The 18,943-nt window shown below is 40.9% G+C and overlaps 1 protein-coding gene across 1 annotated transcript in view; it reads left to right on the forward strand.

The window, feature by feature from the left end:
• The window catches only part of EHMT1 (euchromatic histone lysine methyltransferase 1), a 129,245-nt gene that overhangs the window by 13,139 nt on the left and 97,163 nt on the right, over positions 1–18,943 (forward strand). Inside the window, 1 exon segment of the mRNA XM_038374319.2 lies at positions 18,398–18,485. Within this exon segment, the coding sequence (XP_038230247.2) occupies positions 18,398–18,485 (88 nt within the window).

Genomic DNA, 18,943 nt, shown 5'->3' on the forward strand with positions numbered 1-18,943 from the left:
TAATGACTTCTTATGAAAATGTTCTCATCTGTGAAAGGCCTAAGGTGAAAATACGCTAGTTTCAGTGTCACTGTTAAATGCTACTTTTTGCATAAGGCGTGCCAGAGACAAGATGTTCTCCTTGCTTTTGTTCTAAAATAATGCTTGACAACTTAACATGCAGCCTGCATTCCACATATTGAAAGATTAACCTTGATGATACAGTGGATGGAAACAGTGAGGTTGACTGGATCATGATGAATCCTGCACCTTTTTTTGCTAATGACACTTCCTTATGCTTACATTTCATTAAAGCTCTGAAATGGCTGAAGATGCCTTTACTGAGCATGCTCCAGGGTTGAAGCTGCACCCATAGAGTGAGATGGATTTGTGGCTGAAGGAGTTATAGGCCTGAAGTCAGGATCTGGAAGGAAACAGCAGCTCTCTTCAGACAGAACCACAGAGGTAGGGGAATTCTGGAAATTTAATTCACGTGCCATGGGGCTTCCGTAGGGATTCTGATTTGGGAGTAAATAGACCAGATGAAGTGGTTCTTGAGGAAAGTGTTGGAATTGATTCAAAAACAGCATAGTTAACCACTCACATAAGGTGGCTCCAAACTGCTTCCTGCTGATCAGTGTGGAGGATTTTAAAATAATGACCTTTACTGACTTGCAAACCTATATAAAGAAAGAACCTGTCTAATGTTAGGGTTATGACATAAAGCAACAACAGGCAGGCCACTCGGAGACAGGGCTGGCAGCGAAGGCTTTGGATTTGTCTGATTGTGCCTTCATGTTGGAGAACGTGATCACGCTCAGTGTAGGATTGTGGTAACTCAGTTGTTAATTATTATTATTTGTAACACAGAAAAAGAGCAGATCTACATTTCAGTTTGAATCCAAAGCTGTTTGGGGTTATGGGAGTGCAAAGGAGTGTAAAACTAACTCCCTTTTTTATTTTGCATTCAAATGATTATAAACAAATTAAACTCCATGAAATCAGTTGTCTTTCTAATTTTGCAAGAAGTGGGGAAATATATATATTCTGCTTCTTGGCCGACATGGTGATTTATGCTAGTTGTCAACCTGGAGTCAACAGGGTTTAGTGTTGGCAAGTAAGTTTGAGGGGAAGAACAGCAATCTCTTATCTGTGTTGGGTTGGGTTTTTGCATTGGGTGTGCAGTTGCTAGCTTTTTCCATGGGATTTTTAATCACCAGCTGACTGGTGCAGTAGAAGGAGGTGATTGACTTCAGTTGGTGTACTAGCAAGCCACATGGTATAGTGCTAACAAAACATTTAAATTGGCTGTTTGTTGTAGGGAGGTGTAGTGACAGTATTACTTAGTGTAGAGAAAGGGGGAAGTTTGGTGATTATAGAAACATCTAGTCAGTGCTCATATACTGTATATACTCTATGGGGAACATGGTATTGGCTGTCCAAATTCATATCAGCCTGGTTCTAAAAAAAGATACAAATGAGGGTATTGGATTTAGAACAGTATGAAGAATGGAGTTTTGGAATTATAAAGTTAGTGCATTTTGCATTTTTCATTAACATATCTCTGTGATTACGGTTCATCTTTAGACTACATCCTGTAAAGGAGTTTGACTGGTTAGGACAACTCTGGTTGTTCCTCATAATGTACTTTAGCGTGTGACTGTTTAAGAGTGAAACCTGCAGGTTTTGATTTTATTGCTCGGTTCCGGATGACTGCCTTACATGGTTAGATCAATGTGTTGAGTGATGAGTTAGTTTATTACCTAAATTAACTTGCATATTTATTGCCCAAACCTGCATTTCTTTCACATCCAATTCTCCCATTGCCTTTGCTGAGAATTGTTGGAGCACAAGGAAAGCATGACCCAATCGTTAAATAGCTTGTTTGATTTAGCAACTTTGTAGTAAGTTTTGTGTCAGTTTTAAAGTGCCTTTCAGAAGGTCTGTCCTGCGCCTCAGATCTCCACGCTACGTCTGGATATATAGCATTTCTCATTAGTAATAGGTGATGGTGGGCTAATAGTGAGAAGTATATGAGGAAAAAATAAGTGTGTGTATATAAAATACATGCATTGTGACAATGCAGTTTATAAGCAAACCTTTCATTTTCATTGGCTCATATGTGGAATATATTTATAGCTTTTCCTGATTGATCTCACTGGCTTCTTCTCCCTCCCCCACTGAGTCTCTGGTGTTGAGAAAATTGGGGGTGAAATTATCATGTATGGTCAAGTCTCCTGGAAGAGGAAGTTTGACTTAATAGGTTTCATAGTTTCAGACGCTGAGGCTCATGTGACACTTTCCTACTATATGTGTGTGTGAAAGGTAAGATAGCCTTAAAGGTCCACTGCCACCTCATGGCAATTGCTGAAAAGCAATCTCTTTTAGAGACAACTGAGTGTATACATCATGTGTTGTGTGTTTCTCTCCCCTTATTGCTAGTGATATTTGCATGAAGACAGGATCTTTGCTTTTAAGAGTTCATTTCCTCCTGCTCTCCCTTACACAAATTCATTATGTCAGCTGAATCACTTAGAGCCATCACCTGTGATATTGCAACCAGAGGTTGATGATTTGGGAGAATTAATAAAAGCAACATGAACAGATGAATCCCAAAGATCGTATTTTCATGTGGCTGTCTGTCCGTAATGCTACAAAATTAGGTGGGAGGTCAGTAGAGGGAAATACAAGAACATATGAAATTTAGAAGCAGAATTGTCTCTAAAATGATCTTCAGCATTTCAATGGAGCTGCAGCAAAAGTGAGAGTGAATGGAAGCAGCCATCTTTACTGCCTGCTTCACTGACGTAAGGCTATGATCATGACTAGTATGACTTTGCTCTGTGGATCCACTGAAATGTCTTTGATCCCTGCCACGTCTCCCTTCCCAAAGAAAAATAACAATACTTCTCTTTGCTGAGCAAATGGTTACTGTGGTTAAAGCAATAAGCTGGATCTCTGTTCTTGAAGGTGAAATATGCATGATGCATTCGGTACCCTGGCAAAGCTTTATTTGTACAGTACAAGCTTCCTGTGTGCAGAAGCTAAACGAAGGGGAAAAGTGGAAGTTTTGGATTTCCAAAATAGAAACGTTGATTGCCAAGTAACTGCATGTTAAAGCTGAAGGAATTTGTAAATTAGGGTTGTTAGGAATACAGTATGTTCTGAGTTACATACACCCTGTCTGCCCATTATAAATTTAACCTTTTTGTTCTAGGGCTGCTATATTAATGAGATATTCTGCACAGTCTTATAAAAACGCAGGATCATCTTCCAAAGAGCTCATATCTCACCAGCATCACCACAGCGTAGGGTTTCATAGCATTCTCCGTAGACAGTCACGGGGCATTTTTACACTTCGGAATGGCTAACAACAGCATCGGACTTGTTGAGTTTTTGGCTTTAAAACCTTTGAAGACACCCAGCTTTCAGAATGTGGGGTGCAATGTGATTGCAGCAGCATAATTCACTAGCTGACCTCTCAGAATATTATCGAATTATGATTCCTGTGAGGTGCTGAGTGAGCATTCAGCACCTTCCATGCCCATTCGAATCAAAGGGAGCTGAGGGATCCGGCCTTCTGTTTAAGTAGTGTGACCGGACAGCAAGTGTGAAAAATCGGGATGGGGGGGTTAATAGAAGCCTATATAAGAAAAAGACCCAAAAACTGGAACTGTCCCTATAAAATCAGGACATCTGGTCATCCTATGTTTAGGACATAATTCCCCTAAATAATGGTTGAGGGAGGAAGGTGGTGTTTTAAGAGATTGTGGTGGCACCGATGAGCAGTTTTTTTTAACAATGGAAAAATAAACGAGGGTTCCAAGAGAAGCACCCTCATTTCTAGGGCAAGTTACTCTCTCTCTTAAGATCGCCTCTTTGCTGTACTTTTAAGGTAGCTTCAGAGAAGACAGAAAAGCAGCTTCATTTCTGGGTAGACGTGAAGTATGAATTGGAGAGGAAGGCAAAATATTGCTCTTCTCACAGAAGGAAAAACCTCCCTTTTCCTCCCACTTTTATTTCCATTGTGAAAATGACATATATAATGGTGTGAATTAAGCAAAAGCCTCTTAGGAACCATGTGTCCTTTGTGAAGGAAGGTGGTTGTTCTGCTGTCTTTCTCTTTAAAATGTGAGGTCCTAAAAGGATATTCAAACTCTGAATCACAGAAATTAGGCCAGAGAGCCAGGAGTTTAAAAATAAGATTCCTGTTGTTTTATAGTCCCCTATAGAACACATTTAAAAAACAAGTGATCCGCTGTCCCTGGGAAAGACAGTCCACGCTAGAGAGAGTTTGAGGTTGAAATTTCTCGGGTATACTTGGGTTAATTCAAGGGGAGGGGGAAGGGAAAAACCTTACTTGGAAACAAATGACTGTTTTGTTTAATTTGTGTGTGAATTCATTCAACTAACATCCATTTTAGAGAAGGATTTGATTTTCCTGAGGGGTGGATGGAAAGGAAAGATCAACTCAACTTGATTTTACATATGTAAAGTCACTGAATAGTTAAATTGTTCAACCATCTTCTCATCTGAAATGTCAGTAGTTTTCTGCTTCAATCTGTGTGTGTGAGAGAGCATGCGAGGGGGAGAGAGAGATGCAAAAGGTGGCTCCTCTTAATGTCTTGCAAGATCTGTCTAGAAAGAGGTTGTGTCTGTGCACTGCCTGGCTTCCATGAAATGGCTGCAGTTTCCACAACACTGAGAGAGGCTGAAAGGAAATGGTCTCCTATCTGAGCATGCTTACTGTGGCATAGGAACCTGTAGAGGGAGCTAGGTCATGTGGCCTAAGCAGGACTGTTGTTCATGTGGACCAAGAAAGAAACAGAGCAAGAAGCATTGTCTATAGCTTCCATCAAATACCAAGCACCTTAAAACAACAGTGCAGCTTTGCCCTGGGCATCAAACAATAACATGATAGCGTTTGGGTCTGTCGGGACACAGTTAAACTCCAGAGCTGCGAACAAGACTGTTGTTTAACTTCACTCGTAGGTATTGTAACTGATTATCTCAATGTGACTTGCAGCATTCCATTGAACGTTAGTTCCAAAAGAAGAAAAATTTCTCTCCTGAGACATGATGCACACAACAGAGTTACTTTAGGATATTGGCCTTTCGATGACAGTGTGATGCAGCTTATGGTATGTGCAGTGTTTTAAGGGCAGTTTAGAAGCTATTTTTTTCTCTTTTGCCTTCATAAATGTAAAGAACTTGACCATTACCTCACCAACCAACACACAAATAATCTTGATCCTTTTTATATAGTGTCATTGTGAAATGTTCCTGGTAAGATGCTAATTGATTGCTTTGCTTGAGTTTTTAGTATAATTGCTGAAACCGTCCCACTATGTTGTTTGAGGATCATCAGTGTTTAGTGCTTTGGAGGAGATGCTTTCAAAATGGAGGGGAGATTTGAAAAGCGAATTGGAGTTTGCATTAACTTCTGTTTTCAGTGTCTTTAACCTTAGCAGCGAAAACATTTCTTGCATTGAAATGCAGTAAGACGTACTGTATTAGTGAGCCTACTGAAAGAACGAATATTGTAGCATGCTTTTGTATAATTTTTTTTAGCTTCCTCTGAAAATATGTTTTGACTAAGTTAGTTCATTGACTTTGCATTTGTAATGAATTTCTCTGTATCCATTCCCACATTTTTAATGTTAGTTTTGTAAGATCATGCCATAAAGAAGTATAGAGGAAACATTAGATCTGTTTTAAAGCCATCTTTGGTTAGAACTACAGTAGTCTTTTGTAACATTTCTGTCTGAATTGTCAAAAATTGTCAAATTTTTTTGTTTTTTTTGTCTTAAATAGGTTACCGTTACAACTTCCAGTGATTGATAGAAAGGCCAGAAAAAAAAATCCCATTATAGATGTATTATAACTTAAAGCTGAATCAGACAAAAACCCAGTGGGGGAAAGTGATATCCTTGCTTTATTCTGTCATCTCAAGTTTTCTTTCTTTATCAATTTTATCCCCTCAACTTAGACTGGTGTACTTTAACCATTTGGTAGTGAAACTTGTCTGAAGTGCATGGACAGAGGAAAAGAATGTCGTTTTATTTGATGCAGTCCTAGGGAAGATCCCTGCTGTTGTTTAACCATTACAACTTAACATGTACTGTATATGGGAAATGGTTCAATAAATACTTGGTTTAGAGCAAATTGAGACTGTTCACGTTTTCAGGTTGCTACAATAAAAGATCATGACAGTCCCATGCATTGCTATGGACTCTACGAGAGGAAAGAAGGGGAATCTTGTCAGATATGGGTTCATAGCTCAATGTTAAAACTAGAAATGTAGTATACTTGATTCTTATGCAATGTCTGAGGAAAATAAAATCATTGGGCATTTTAGTATTGCACTATGGAATTTTAAGGTCTGACACAGGCTAGGTTTTCCTCTTCATCTCAGTCCATTGTGATGCAATAAGTTGAATGAATGTTTGTTTTAATCTTGAGAGAAACGTCTTCAGTCCTAGTTGATGGGAAAGTTGTATTTTCCATATTCAAGAACTAACAGGAGACATTATATTCTGTATAAGCATTTCCCTTCCTTCTCTCGTCTCCTCTGTTCGTCCCTATCCCTCCCTTCTCTGTGGGAGGTTTTCCTGAGAAGTATTCCCTCATTTTGCATTATGATAAATATGTCACTTCTTACATTTGAATCCAGTCCAGCTGATCTTTGCTTACAGATGTTCCTGCAAGTTGCTCAGGCAGTTTGACTGGGAGCTTTAGCAGATATGGGGGTTGCCAAGAGTTTGTGCTTAATTGTTAAATGGAATGGAGACAAACTGCTTGTGATTTTGAAGCTAAAACTTATTTGATCTTGCTAGCTGAGCTAGATGCATCATATGGTTTGACATGGTCTCAGCTCAGAACTGCAGCACCTAATATTGTGCTATCCATTCATTGACTTTTTTCTTTTCAGTGACTGTGTTTTGTGATATGTTTTTAAGGCTGGTTATGTAAGGTCATATTGTACTATGAATCCCTGAAGTGAAAAACTGCAGTCCTTCAATTTAGCATATCAGATCCCAAGTTCACTTTCAATTGGATAATGTAAATTTACCGATTAACCCATGTGCATTTAGCCCAGCATTCAGAGGGTGCACAGTTTATTACACAGAATGGAATTAACATGAGTGTCTTCAGTTTTAAATGCTAATATGCAGCATCTCCTTTTGTAGGCAAGAGCTACTCTTGAAGGCCACTGAAACAGAACACATTATTGCATGGCTTTAAAAGGTTTTTTCAGGCTAGTGATCAGTCTTAGGTGTGGCATTATGTCAGAATGCTGACAGATTATCTTTATTAACTGTGTGTATTGTACCAGGACAGAGCCAGTATCCTTGTGATGCCTGAGATAATAGTTGTTCCAATGGAAGCCCTGAAGTGTGCAGGTTCTCTGTGAAATGGCTGCAGCTTGGAGTGAACAGTGAAATGGTCTCCACTGGGCATGCTCACTCTGTAGAGGGAGCTTTTATCACATGAGCAGAAACTGAATCACTGTTCATGAGGATCTGGAATATGAACTCTTTGAGTCTTCATCAAAAGAAGACAACAGATGTCTGCAGGTACAGTAACTTCTAGTGTCCATCCTCCACGTGACATAAATAGCAGATTCCCTCAGGTTGTGTCCTCAGACAGACTGTTCTCAGGTAGTAAAGGACAAAACCTTTGAGAGGAGGAAGACAGTTAAGATAATCATGGCTGGATTTTTTTATTTATTTTTTGCCCTACGCAAGGAAGAACAGCACGGCAGAAATATGTTGCATATTGATGCAGCATGCAGGGTGATGTGTAGGGGCTCATTCAAAGGAGGAGATTTAGAGAGTAACCTGCTCAGGAGCTTGCTTTGCATACTTTCTGACTTTTTTCTGATGAATGTTTTGTTCAATAGACTGTTGAACACAATTCTGGGTCTTAAGTTATGTGTGCTGAAGGACGCTTGCACTCAGATTCTACTAAATTCAGTGAGTCTTTCACTTATCTAATTTGTTGGGGAGTTCTTTGGGTTGTTTTTTTTAGCATGGAGTCTCTCTTTCAAATGTGTGGTTCTGTATTGAACTCTTCCCCCCAATTCATATAAGTGAGAGGAGAAAACTCTGGAATCTTTAAACCATTTGGAGGCTGATCTTTCAAAGACAAAGGAGAGGGCCTGCAGCCACATTTCACTTGCTTGCTAGAAACATTTTGACAGTCTTGCCTTATGTCAAGGAAGCCTACAGTTTTGCTTTTGGGGTGGTAGGAGGATGAAGATTGTATTTTATTGTGGGGGAAAGAATCCTTTTCCAATAAACTGCAGTCCAGATCCGGGAATGATTGAACCATTGATATTTCATTTTATTTTATGGCAAAAGGCTCATGCTGGCAGATTATTGAAAGTGTTGACTAAAATCCTCACACCTAGTTCTGCCATGTACCTTTTTTGTTTACATTATGTGTAAAGAGCCTTGTGGTCTAGTTTACCATGGACAAAAATGATGATTTTCAGTATAAGAGGATATATACTCCATCCTTAACCTTCAGTGTTGTCCCTTGATTGTTGCAGAGCTTCCAGATTTGATGATATTACCAACCCCTGCTGGTATGTAAAATCTAGGCCTGTAAAATCTGCTTAATGCTACTTCCCCCCCCCCCCCACACGTGTGTACATGCACACACATTCTAACTAAGAAAAAGGGTGAAAATACCATCCTAAAGAAACCTGTCCTACAAGTGTAGGGGAAATGATGGACAGTCTGTAACATCCTTCTCCAAACGCTTGTTGTTTATGCGATAGTCTGAAAATGTTCTTAAGAATATCATTTTTCCTCTTTTGAATGCATATTGAGAGCCTGTGTATTAAAGCTGTTGGGGAAGAGACAAGTAAGGTTTCTTTTCCGAAGATAGTACTAAGAAAAAACAAATTCCCTGCCTGAAAGCGAGTGATCATTTGCAGTCCAGAAAGAATGTGTTTTGGGTTGCAAGTAGGCTTGTGATAGAAATGCTGAGATAACGTTGACTGACTGTGGTACTAAGAGTGCTCCTATGTTATCATGGCCATGACGATATTGGTGTGATGGAATATTCCTAAGCATTTTAGGCAGTCTGGCATTGCAGACTGAAATCTTGCAAATGCTTTCAAAAGGTGATAATGAAATGCCCATCCTGTAACCTTCTGTTCTGTTTTAAAATTCTGGGTCAGTTTTCAGTGGTGTTAGGGTTAATAACCATAGACCTGTTTGTTTTTAGGTCTTCTTTTTTTTCCCTGTCAAAGGAAACTGAGCATTATGCTCGTTTATGTAGTTACAGTACACCTGGCCTAAACTAGCATTCCAAAAATGTCATGAAAATTTACTAGCCCGGGCACACTATCTGTTTGCCTGCCTTTGCCATAGTTATTCTGGAGAGAAAAATGATATTGGACTTGCCCTCAAAATTATTTTTCATTCGTCCCAAGCAAATGGGCGAGTCGAATTTTTGCTAGTCTAATCTATATAAATCTATGTAGCTTCCTGTGGATGAGACAGAAATGTAGCTGATGTTTAGTTACATGTGGAAAGTCAGGACTTGCTGTAGGATTCAGCTGATTTTATTTTTATATATATAATAAAAACAGTCATGCCGATTTTCAGAGGTGAGCTGCTGACAGGCGCTCTTACTCACTTCCACTGGAGTTGGGAGTGCTCAGCACCTCTGCAGATCAGCCCTTGGTGGTCAAAATGAGACTTCCAACTTACCATGGGCCTGATACCTAAGGGCACTCAGCACCCTTAGTTGTTTTGAATTGAGGGTGCTCAGTATCTTGAAAGATTGGGCTTGTGGTGCGGAGGTGCTGTTTGTATCTGGGCATTGCATGGAACATGAACATCCGGGCTGGTTGTAATGGCAGGTTTTGTATTTTTTCTCTTCTCCTAGCATTTGAAAGCCTATCTAGTTATACTGGTATGCTGCAAGAGTCCCAATGCCAGTGTGACCTCTCTTGTATAGTACCATCTCCTAAAGAAAAAGGATTGCATGCTTCTTTGTATCATGGAAGTCAAATATTTCATTCAAATAAACAAGCCTCTGCCATTGTGACTAGCAGGTTTGTAAGGGGGAGGAGGGAGATATGGTTTGACATCAGTTGCTTTTATTGTTTGTTTTCTTAAACAATTCTTCCCTTCCATCTCTTCTCCTGATACTTGCAAGGGTCAAGGAACTAGTGTGGAGACTTCTGTTCAATCAGGAATCAGAGAATAACGTTGCCTTTCCATTAAAGACTTGAAGCATTTAAAAACAAGTACTAACTGCTGTAGGGCCTTGAAGGAGCTTGTATTCTTCCTATGCAATCTACTGTCAATACCCTTAGAGTCAAATCTTGAACTTATGGCTCAATATCATTTTCAGAGGTCCTTTCTATTACTGTACATTTTAAAGAGGCTTGAAATCAACTCCCCTTCACAAAGGAGAACCTGGAAGTTGTAATGTGATCTTCCTTAAGTCCCATTTCCCTCTTCCCTCTGTTATGAACCCCCCCCCCTTTTTTTTTTACTTGAACTTCACTTCTTGTTCTAACACTTAGGATCTTCTTGTGGTGTGCAAGACAGCCTGATTTGTCTCTGGCTATGCTGAGGTGGTGTTGGGGTGGGAGGCAGAGGGGGGTGAGGAGGAACGGGAAGGTATACTCAGTATGTAATAATGCATACCAGAACATACAGTTGTCAGTAAAGCAGCAGGAGTGAGACACATACACAGTATAAGCTAATAGGAATGTGTTTTTAAAAAAAAAAAACACCCCATGTTGATGGCAGGGTAGCTTTTGAATGCTCTAGGAGCCAGAATAAGAGCTGTTTAGACAGTTTCTTCCCCCTCCTCTCATCCAAGGCAATTCATTTTTCCTTTAAATTCCATCATAGAGGTGGAAGATGGTGGGGGGAAGGTGTAAGGGAAGCCTCACATGCAAACGTTCCCTGAGTCACTGCCATTCTGAGCAGTAGAATGCCTCGTGCAAAGGAAGCATTTAACAAATTGTCCTTGTTCCAAGGATGAGGAAACTTAGGGCTCTTCTGGCATTTGCTCTTCTTCCCAACTCGAAGCTGCTTTCACTTGTAAAGTATGGGGTTAGGCATAAAAGGAGAGAGAGAGAACTGGAACACAGAGTAGCTTTAATAGCCTTGCAAGGCTTTTCATGGAGCTCTTGGTGTTAAATGAGGAACTTTTCCCCCTCCTCCTTCGTTTTCCTGTGTGCCTGTGAAAATACTCTGCTTTGCATTTAAAGGGAAAAACTGTATTTGCTGGGATGAAGCCAACTTATTTATTCAAGGGAAATACCATCTTCCCAACCTTTTCTTTTTCAGGGGAAGGTTTGTCAGAGGATGGCACAGTGGGTAGAATATTAGATTTCTAGGTGACATCGAGGTATGGTATATGATTTGAAGAAGCTAAAATCGTGGCTGACATTTTCCTTTGAAGCCCTAGATGTCTATCTCCCCCCTCCCCCCGACCCCCCAAAGGGTTAACTTTTCCTTGCTAGATTAAATTCTTACAGCAGGTGGATTTTGACCTACAACAAACAAACAAACAACCCCCCCCCCCCCCAGCGTTAGAATTTGCAGTTTCCAGTGTTTATAATTCTCTTCCCCAGATTGGATTTTTATTGCATGACATGAACTTGACTGCATCCTGGTTGTAACAAGAGACTTGGATCCGAACAGGCCTGTGAGTTAGCTGTTGCTAGTAGAAGCAAATAGTAGCTTCTATTTTACTGTCAAAAAAAAATGGCAGGTCACTGTGTGTCTGTAAACAATGCAGTTATGAAATGGCAGTGCAAGGCCGAGCTGAGCATGCTCAGGAACAGCCTGTAGGGGGAGGTGATCAGAGAAAGATGATCTAATTCAGTGCAATTCTGGGGATTGAAGGAAAAGACCAGGCTCCATCCTAATGACAGAGCAGAAAAAATACTACTGGGATGAAGCCTTTAGGCCATAGCTGATAGATACTGAGGATCTCCTTCCTTTAGGACTTCAAGTACTGACCTGTGCTGTTTCGCTTTGTCATTTTCAAGAAGAGTAAAGTCTTGGTGAGGTTTTTCTGTAGTTATTAGAAGAACTGGCCCTAGATTGTTCTTTTTTTTGTTTTTGTTTCTCTCTCCCTCCCCCTCTCTTCCTCCCTGTTTCTCAGCTTGCAAGAGTCAATGTAGTGCTACTTGGTCAAGACAACTAACAGATGACACAAAGTGTTGTTTGAAGAGGCTGTGATCCTGAGCAAGGGCCTCTCCGCTCCAAGAAATCACACTCATTTGGGCTGGGGGAGAGAACTTTATTTTGTGTGTGTCTTTTTCTCGCCTTCCACCCCAGCGTGGCTTCTGAAGTTGGAAATGCGAAGTGAACCCTTTCTGCGACTTCCCCCTGGAGGGGAAGGGAGAGTGAACTGTTCTGCTGGATATGACAGTTTGGTAGGGGGTGGGCCTTATGGCTCAAAGAGGTGGTTGAGTAATTTCAATGAGAGAAGCATGCCAATCTTGGTGTTCTGAAAGATCTGTGTTTGTACCCGTTGGGCTTTCATACTGGGCTTTGCTTTGGGTACCCATTCATATTACATTTTATTCTTCTTGGACTTCTGGGGGCCTGAAATTTCTAAAATGGATGTTTGCAGCCAGTGGGAGAATGTAGCTTTTGCTACAGATAATGATGGGTTGCCAGGCAGGATCTGACTCTCCATTCTTAGGGTTTTTTTCCAGTGGTAGGGCAAGGAAAACCGCAGCTGTGAATAATGCTCCGGAACTTCTGTCAACCTCTGCCTGTGGAAGGAGGAGATGCCTTTGTTTGCACTGATTTTAGGGCTTGTCTATACGCATATATTGTACTGGCGTAACTATCCTGGTATATAGTCAAAGAGGTAGAACCCTCCTCGTGTGGATGCTGCTATAATGCTACTTACACCAGCTTATTCCTGTACAGAAAGGGAAGTATGTTGTACCAGTATAAGGTACCTTTTGCACTGGTGTAACTGCAGTTACACTAGGGATTTTACTCAGATAACTATTCTGGTTAAAAAAAATGCCTCCCCCCACCCCCCAACTGCCATAGTTATATCAGTACAAAAACTACCCGTTGAGCAGGCCTGAGTGGGAGGCCCTGCAAAAACCCTGTTTGCATAAAAGCCCAAAGACCATTATGAAGTTTGTGTTGTAAAAAGTCAATTTGACATAAATCCTGTTACGTTTCATGCATGTGTTTTTGGCTGTTTCTGGCTTTTGCAGGCAGAGACTTTTACCTTGTTCCAACCCCTCCTCTCCCACCCCTGCTGCTTTGGAAGTTTTTTTTTTTTTTTTTTTATAGCAAGAATAAGAGAATCTCATCAATAGAAGAAAATATTCATCTTTAGGGAGGGAAGGGAAAGTCTGTGTGATGAATCTGTCCTCTGAATTGCTTGGTAAAACAAAAGAACCATAAGACTAATTTGACTTGAAGGCCAACTTCAGAACGAGAGCAGTGCTTGTTTTGAATATGGTTTGTTAGACACAGTTCACATGATTGCTAGCAGCTTGTAAGGAAGTGGCCTCAACTTAAAAGGGGCTTTGAGAATGGTGACTGCTCTGTAGGCCAGGTACATTGTTGGTTGCTTTTCTTCCCCTTACTGAATGAAGTTATTCTGCTTGTTCTGTTAAGAAATGGTCAGTGTGACACCAGCAAGCCTTATCCTAGCCTTAGCAACTGGACAGCAGGACATGATCAGTACAGACTCCTGAAATTAACACTCTTCACATGCCAATCAAGAACCCCCCCCTTTTTTTTTCCCTGCAGTTGTTTTCTTAATTATTATTTCCTAAATAATTAGCTGCTAAATGTTTATCTTCTTAAGCCAGAGGATATTATTAGAAAGTTGATTTTAGAGAGAAAATGGGGGGAGGGGGAAAAAAGAGAACGGTGAATGAGAATCTACTGCTGCTGGAGTTGCATCATTTATTAAGGGCTTTGCCTCTCTTTCTTGCTACAGTACATATTGCATACCTCGCTGCCGCCTTGCACAGTAGGTGAAATTCTGCGTTGTTGAAGTGCTTGCTGGAGATTTGCCTAGGAGTAGAATTTGATCTGTTGGGAGACCGGGTGTTGTAACAGGGGGGTGGGTGGATTGTGGGGAGTGGAATGGCAGCAGTGTCATGGAAAGACGGGCTACATATCCATTGAGGCTTTGAACCTTCTGGTTGTAGGGTTTATAGGCCATTCAAGATCATTCCTATGTCATTCTTTCCTGGTCTGCAAACAGATGTGTTGATGCAGATAGTGCCCTGAATGCTAAAGAACATAATTTTCCGTGTGCTCTGCCTAGTTTGAGAGGAGAAGGGTTAGTCTTCCTTGAATTATTTCCCACCCCTGCTCTTCTTCGCATTGACCTCTTCTAGCTGAGTATCTAAATGAGGATAATGTTTCTTCTACGTCTCAGTTTACTGGACAGATAATTTTAAGCCAAAAAGAGAAAGCTTGTGAAGGTTTACACCTGAGCATATCAAACTCTGATCCCTTTTCTTATCTGCCTTTAGAGAACTCTGGTTCATGATGTAACTGGCTGGTCTCTTGGGGACTACTGGGGGGAGGAAAGCTACAAGTTTTGATATGCATGTGTTGTCTTTTATATGTAAACCTTATTGGAACCAACTTGCTATGGAGTGAACCTGGATGGCTAAGAACATTTCCAAAGAGAAGACTGAGAAGGTTTCTTTCTGTTTTTCAGCTTTTTTTTTTTTTTTTTTCCTTTTTTTTTTTTTTTTTTAAAGGCACCAGTTTAGTTTCTAGCTCTGTGTTTGGAAATGCTGCAAAGCCTTTTCTTGGATTCTCTAAACAGTCTTCCATTGCTTTCTTAGTTTTAAAGCAACAAAGAAAGCCTGATTTCTTGTACGCAGAAGTGGGAAGGGGAAAAAAAAATAATCAACCCTATTATGACTCCTTGGATTCTCATGGCTTTTAAAGACTTAATCAGTCTGTCTTTTAAGATGCAATATATTTTATTTCCCTTGAAAGCAAAAAAAGAAAAAAAGTGCTTCATTGGTTGTGGTGCATAGTCTTTGTGGAGGTTCTCCAGTGATTGAAGATTAATAATCACTCTGTTGTAGGCAGTGGAATGGAGACAGACGGCTGCAGGAAAGGAGGGGTGGGGAAAAGAGCGTGTGAGACTTTTATTCTGAAGCAGACTGTGCTTGGCAGTTGGCTTTTGTTGGGACTGCTGTTAAAGCAGACATTTCTCTGCTAGGAGGGTGGGTATAAGATTTCTCTGCCAATCAGGAGCCGACAGATTGGGGCATGGTGGAGTGTGAGCAAAAAGGGAAGTTTGCTTTGAATTTAAGGGGAAAAAAATGGAGGTATTGACACTTACAACCAAGTTGTTGCTACCAAGTTTGGATGAAATTGTGTGCTGGATGGAAATGGATGGGCAACTGGAATCCTGCTGATTTTGGAGGAGTGTGTGTGGTGTTGGTTGTGTGGATTCTGCAGGGCTCTGTTTGTGTGAATACTGTCTTCAGGCTGAAAATGTTTGTCATAAAGTTGATGCAACTGACTTTTGATAGAGCTAGAAGGAGGAAAGCTGCCTCCTCCCCAGGCTTTATGGGAGGCAGGCTTCGAATGCTTTGCAGCAATTGTCTGGTGTAGCCTCCTTTGGATAAGTATGCGTCACAACTTCCCGTGGTCTTTCCCTCCCACTGGGCAAAGATGCATTGTGCTGTTTCTGACATTGATGATGGGGTTTTGTCTTGGTTTTTAATGAAAAATGAAAGTGGTGGAACTGATGTTGTTAATGAGGACTATTTGGATGTGGTTCTGGAATATGGACCATGCGAGCCTGTCAAAAGCAACGTAGAGTAACTGTCTGGCGGGGCACAGGTGTATTGGCTGTGAACTGGGAAAATGGAGAGTGCTGCTAAGTTTCTTTTATGATGATGGGAATTCACTTAGAAAGCTGGTTTTGTTTGCAAGAATTCTGGGCAGCAGGGCACTCCTGTTAATTACAGTAGCTGAGACATGTTGCTATGGTCAGTTCAGTCTTCAGAGTTTTAGCAGTGACTTTCCTTTAGGCCTCTTCTCTTGCGTGGCAATAAAATATACCTTGGAAAGGATGAAGGGGGGGTATGTGAAATTTTTTTTGTGGGGGTGGATAGAGGTGTCAAATTTTGAAGGAAAGAGATTGTAAATCAGTTGAGCAAAAATGGCTTATGTGAAATCCTGAGGCTTTTAGTTGGAATCATGTTAAAGGTGGGAACATAAAAGGGCTTTATTTGAATAACATAAACCTCTGAAAACAAACTGGTCCCTGTTAGAGATACTGAGACTCTTTATTTTATTCCAGTTGCTGTAGCAAGGACGAGTGTTCATTCTTCATGAGCAAAAACCCCTGGGTCTGTATCGTTGTGTAGATACCATGGGACTGATTCTGCTCATGCTTGCGCTAGTCTTATACCTGTATAATACCATTGGCTTGCTCCTGATTTACACCAGAGCAAGGGAGATGAGAATTGGGACCTAAGTATACATGTGTGTATCAAGAATATGTTTTAACTCTTGGCTTACCAAAAATGAAGTTGGCCTCCATTCAAACTTCAGGCAGCATTGATGCTCATTTCACTGTGGAAAATGCATGTGTCCCTTTGGCCAAAGCTTGTCTTGTTTAGGCAGGTTGATCATATGGCTAAATTAGAGTTTACATCATTCTTTTAAAAAAAAAACAACCCACTTTTGCCTTTTTTAAAAAATCTGAAAATAATGTGTCCAATGTTTGTGTTTCCTCTCAAATGGGATCTCCTGGAAATGCACCTGCGTGGAGTGAGGGCTGCACAGGACACGTATTACTCATTTGGGGAACAATCCTGCAAGATGCAGAGTGCCCTCAACTCCCCAGGTGGGACTTGGGCCCTTGATGCGTAGCTGCTACATTTTTCTAGATAAAAAGGGAGCTTTTCCTGGAAACATTTACAAGTGGTGATTTCCTTGCCATTAAAGACTTTCTCCTCTGATTAGCTTAGTTATCCATTGCTTTTCAGATGATGCCAGCATTTTTGTTTAACCCTCTATGCTGTGGCCTTGGTGTCCTTCCCTGCTCTTTCCTGAACAGCCTCTAGCCCGTGACCTTAGCATGGGCCCTACAGGATGGTTACTAAATGGACCAGGTGGGCTTTTTCAATACACAATGGGAGAGCCTCTCTGCTGTAACACCTAGAGGAACTTGGCAGTGCCCCTGAGTTCATATGGAAACAAAAGTTGCCTGGTGGCTGATTATAGTAACACCAAGATCAGCTGTGTTGCTAGCCTTGGAAGGTTCAGACTTAAATGACAATGGAAAGGGCAATACTGCATGTGTTCATATCTTATCACCTTTGTTTGCTTTATGGGAGATGGGCAGGGTTTTTTTTTTTTTTCCTTATCGCCCAATGTGCTTTAAACCTTTTGATTTGCATGGCTGCAGGCACCATCTGTGCTCTGTGGAGGCCTACAACAGTTGGCTTGACCTAGGCTTATTCTTCTTCTGTGATGCACACAGCATGAAATGGACCCTTCACCCTTGCCATTCCCCAGCCCTTAAGACAGACAGTTCTGTTTGCATTAACCAGATGCAGCTTTGCCAGGCAATTGCCATGTGCACTCTTTAAACTAGCTTGTCACTTTAGCCAGAGAATTGTGTCAAAAGGCTCCTCTCCTATGTTTTTTTTAAATATACCCTTTTCCTTTCTGTTGCTGCTGCGCTTTTCTTTATGGCCAGGCATTTATAAGATAAGCAGTGTAGCTACCAAGCCCATATAGCAGCGGGATGCCAAGTGCCTCGGTGGCTGAATAATATAGCAGGTGTTCATTTAAAAAAAGCAAAAACTGTAGAAGTTAGATTAGGGTGAGAAATGGATACCATTAAACTCAATAAACTTAAATTATGTATTAACTGTTGCTTTCCTAGATTGAAGGCTTAACTCTTACAAATTGTGTCTCTTTAACCTGGGAAAAACACCTATGTTTATCATCTTTGCTTGGCTAAGTTCTTGGCACAGTGGCCAATAGTTTCAAAAGTGACAAGTGAGTCTGATTGTCTCATTTTTGTGAGATACCCATCTTGACACCTTCAGTCAGGTTCTTTTAGAGTGTGTCAAGGTGGGCACCCAAAATCACTAGTGAAAAATCTTGATCCACATCTTTTTCCCATGTGATCTTAGGTCTCAGCTATACAAGAAAATACACACAAATGAGATGTGTTGCCAGCTCTAGCAAGCCTTTGAATTTTTGATCTTTGACCTGAATCTTGCAGGCAGTTTCCTGGAGTTGTTAGTTTTCACTCTGCAGTTTACCCATGACTTTTTTTGCCCTGGCATGGGAATGTAAAAAGGATATTTTCACCATTATTTCTTGTTAAAATGTATAGTGCATGGATACTGGGCTAAACAGTAATTGTTTCTGTCCTTCCTCCCGCACCCCAGCGAGCAGTGCAGAGTAAGGCAGAGACTAGGAAAGACGTCTGCATGAAGACTGAGCTGCTGAAAGATATTACCAACAGTAAAGAGGAAGGTAAGTGTATGCTTTGATCTGGGACCAAACCTCATCAGTGGGGACACCGCATTTGGCATGGTTAAAATGAAGCAATAGATTAGTGACAGCTGAGCTGTGTGTATTAACGACCCTCGTCCTGCTCCCCTAAAAAGGTAATGGCAGAACTCTGCATGGACTTCTGCAGCAGCAGGACTGCACCCCAAAGGATGCAGATGTAGATCTCAATCACTTTGTTCCCACCCATCACGAGAATTGCGCTTCTCACTGCTGCTTCTGATGTGCCTCTGAAACGGAAAGGAGACTAGGTTACTTTGATCTCCGGATCCATAACTAGTTTGAACTGAAGTCTGTCTTTTATTTCTCTAATGTTAATACTAGTAACAAATAGTTCCTTAGATACTAGAGAATCCAGCAAGTTGCTTCTGGAAACTATTTTCACTCAGGGGACAATGAGTGGCTCTTGCCCTATGCGGTTG

Source organism: Dermochelys coriacea, chromosome 16 (genome assembly GCF_009764565.3).
Source record: "Dermochelys coriacea isolate rDerCor1 chromosome 16, rDerCor1.pri.v4, whole genome shotgun sequence".
NCBI classification, from domain to species: Eukaryota; Metazoa; Chordata; order Testudines; family Dermochelyidae; genus Dermochelys; species Dermochelys coriacea.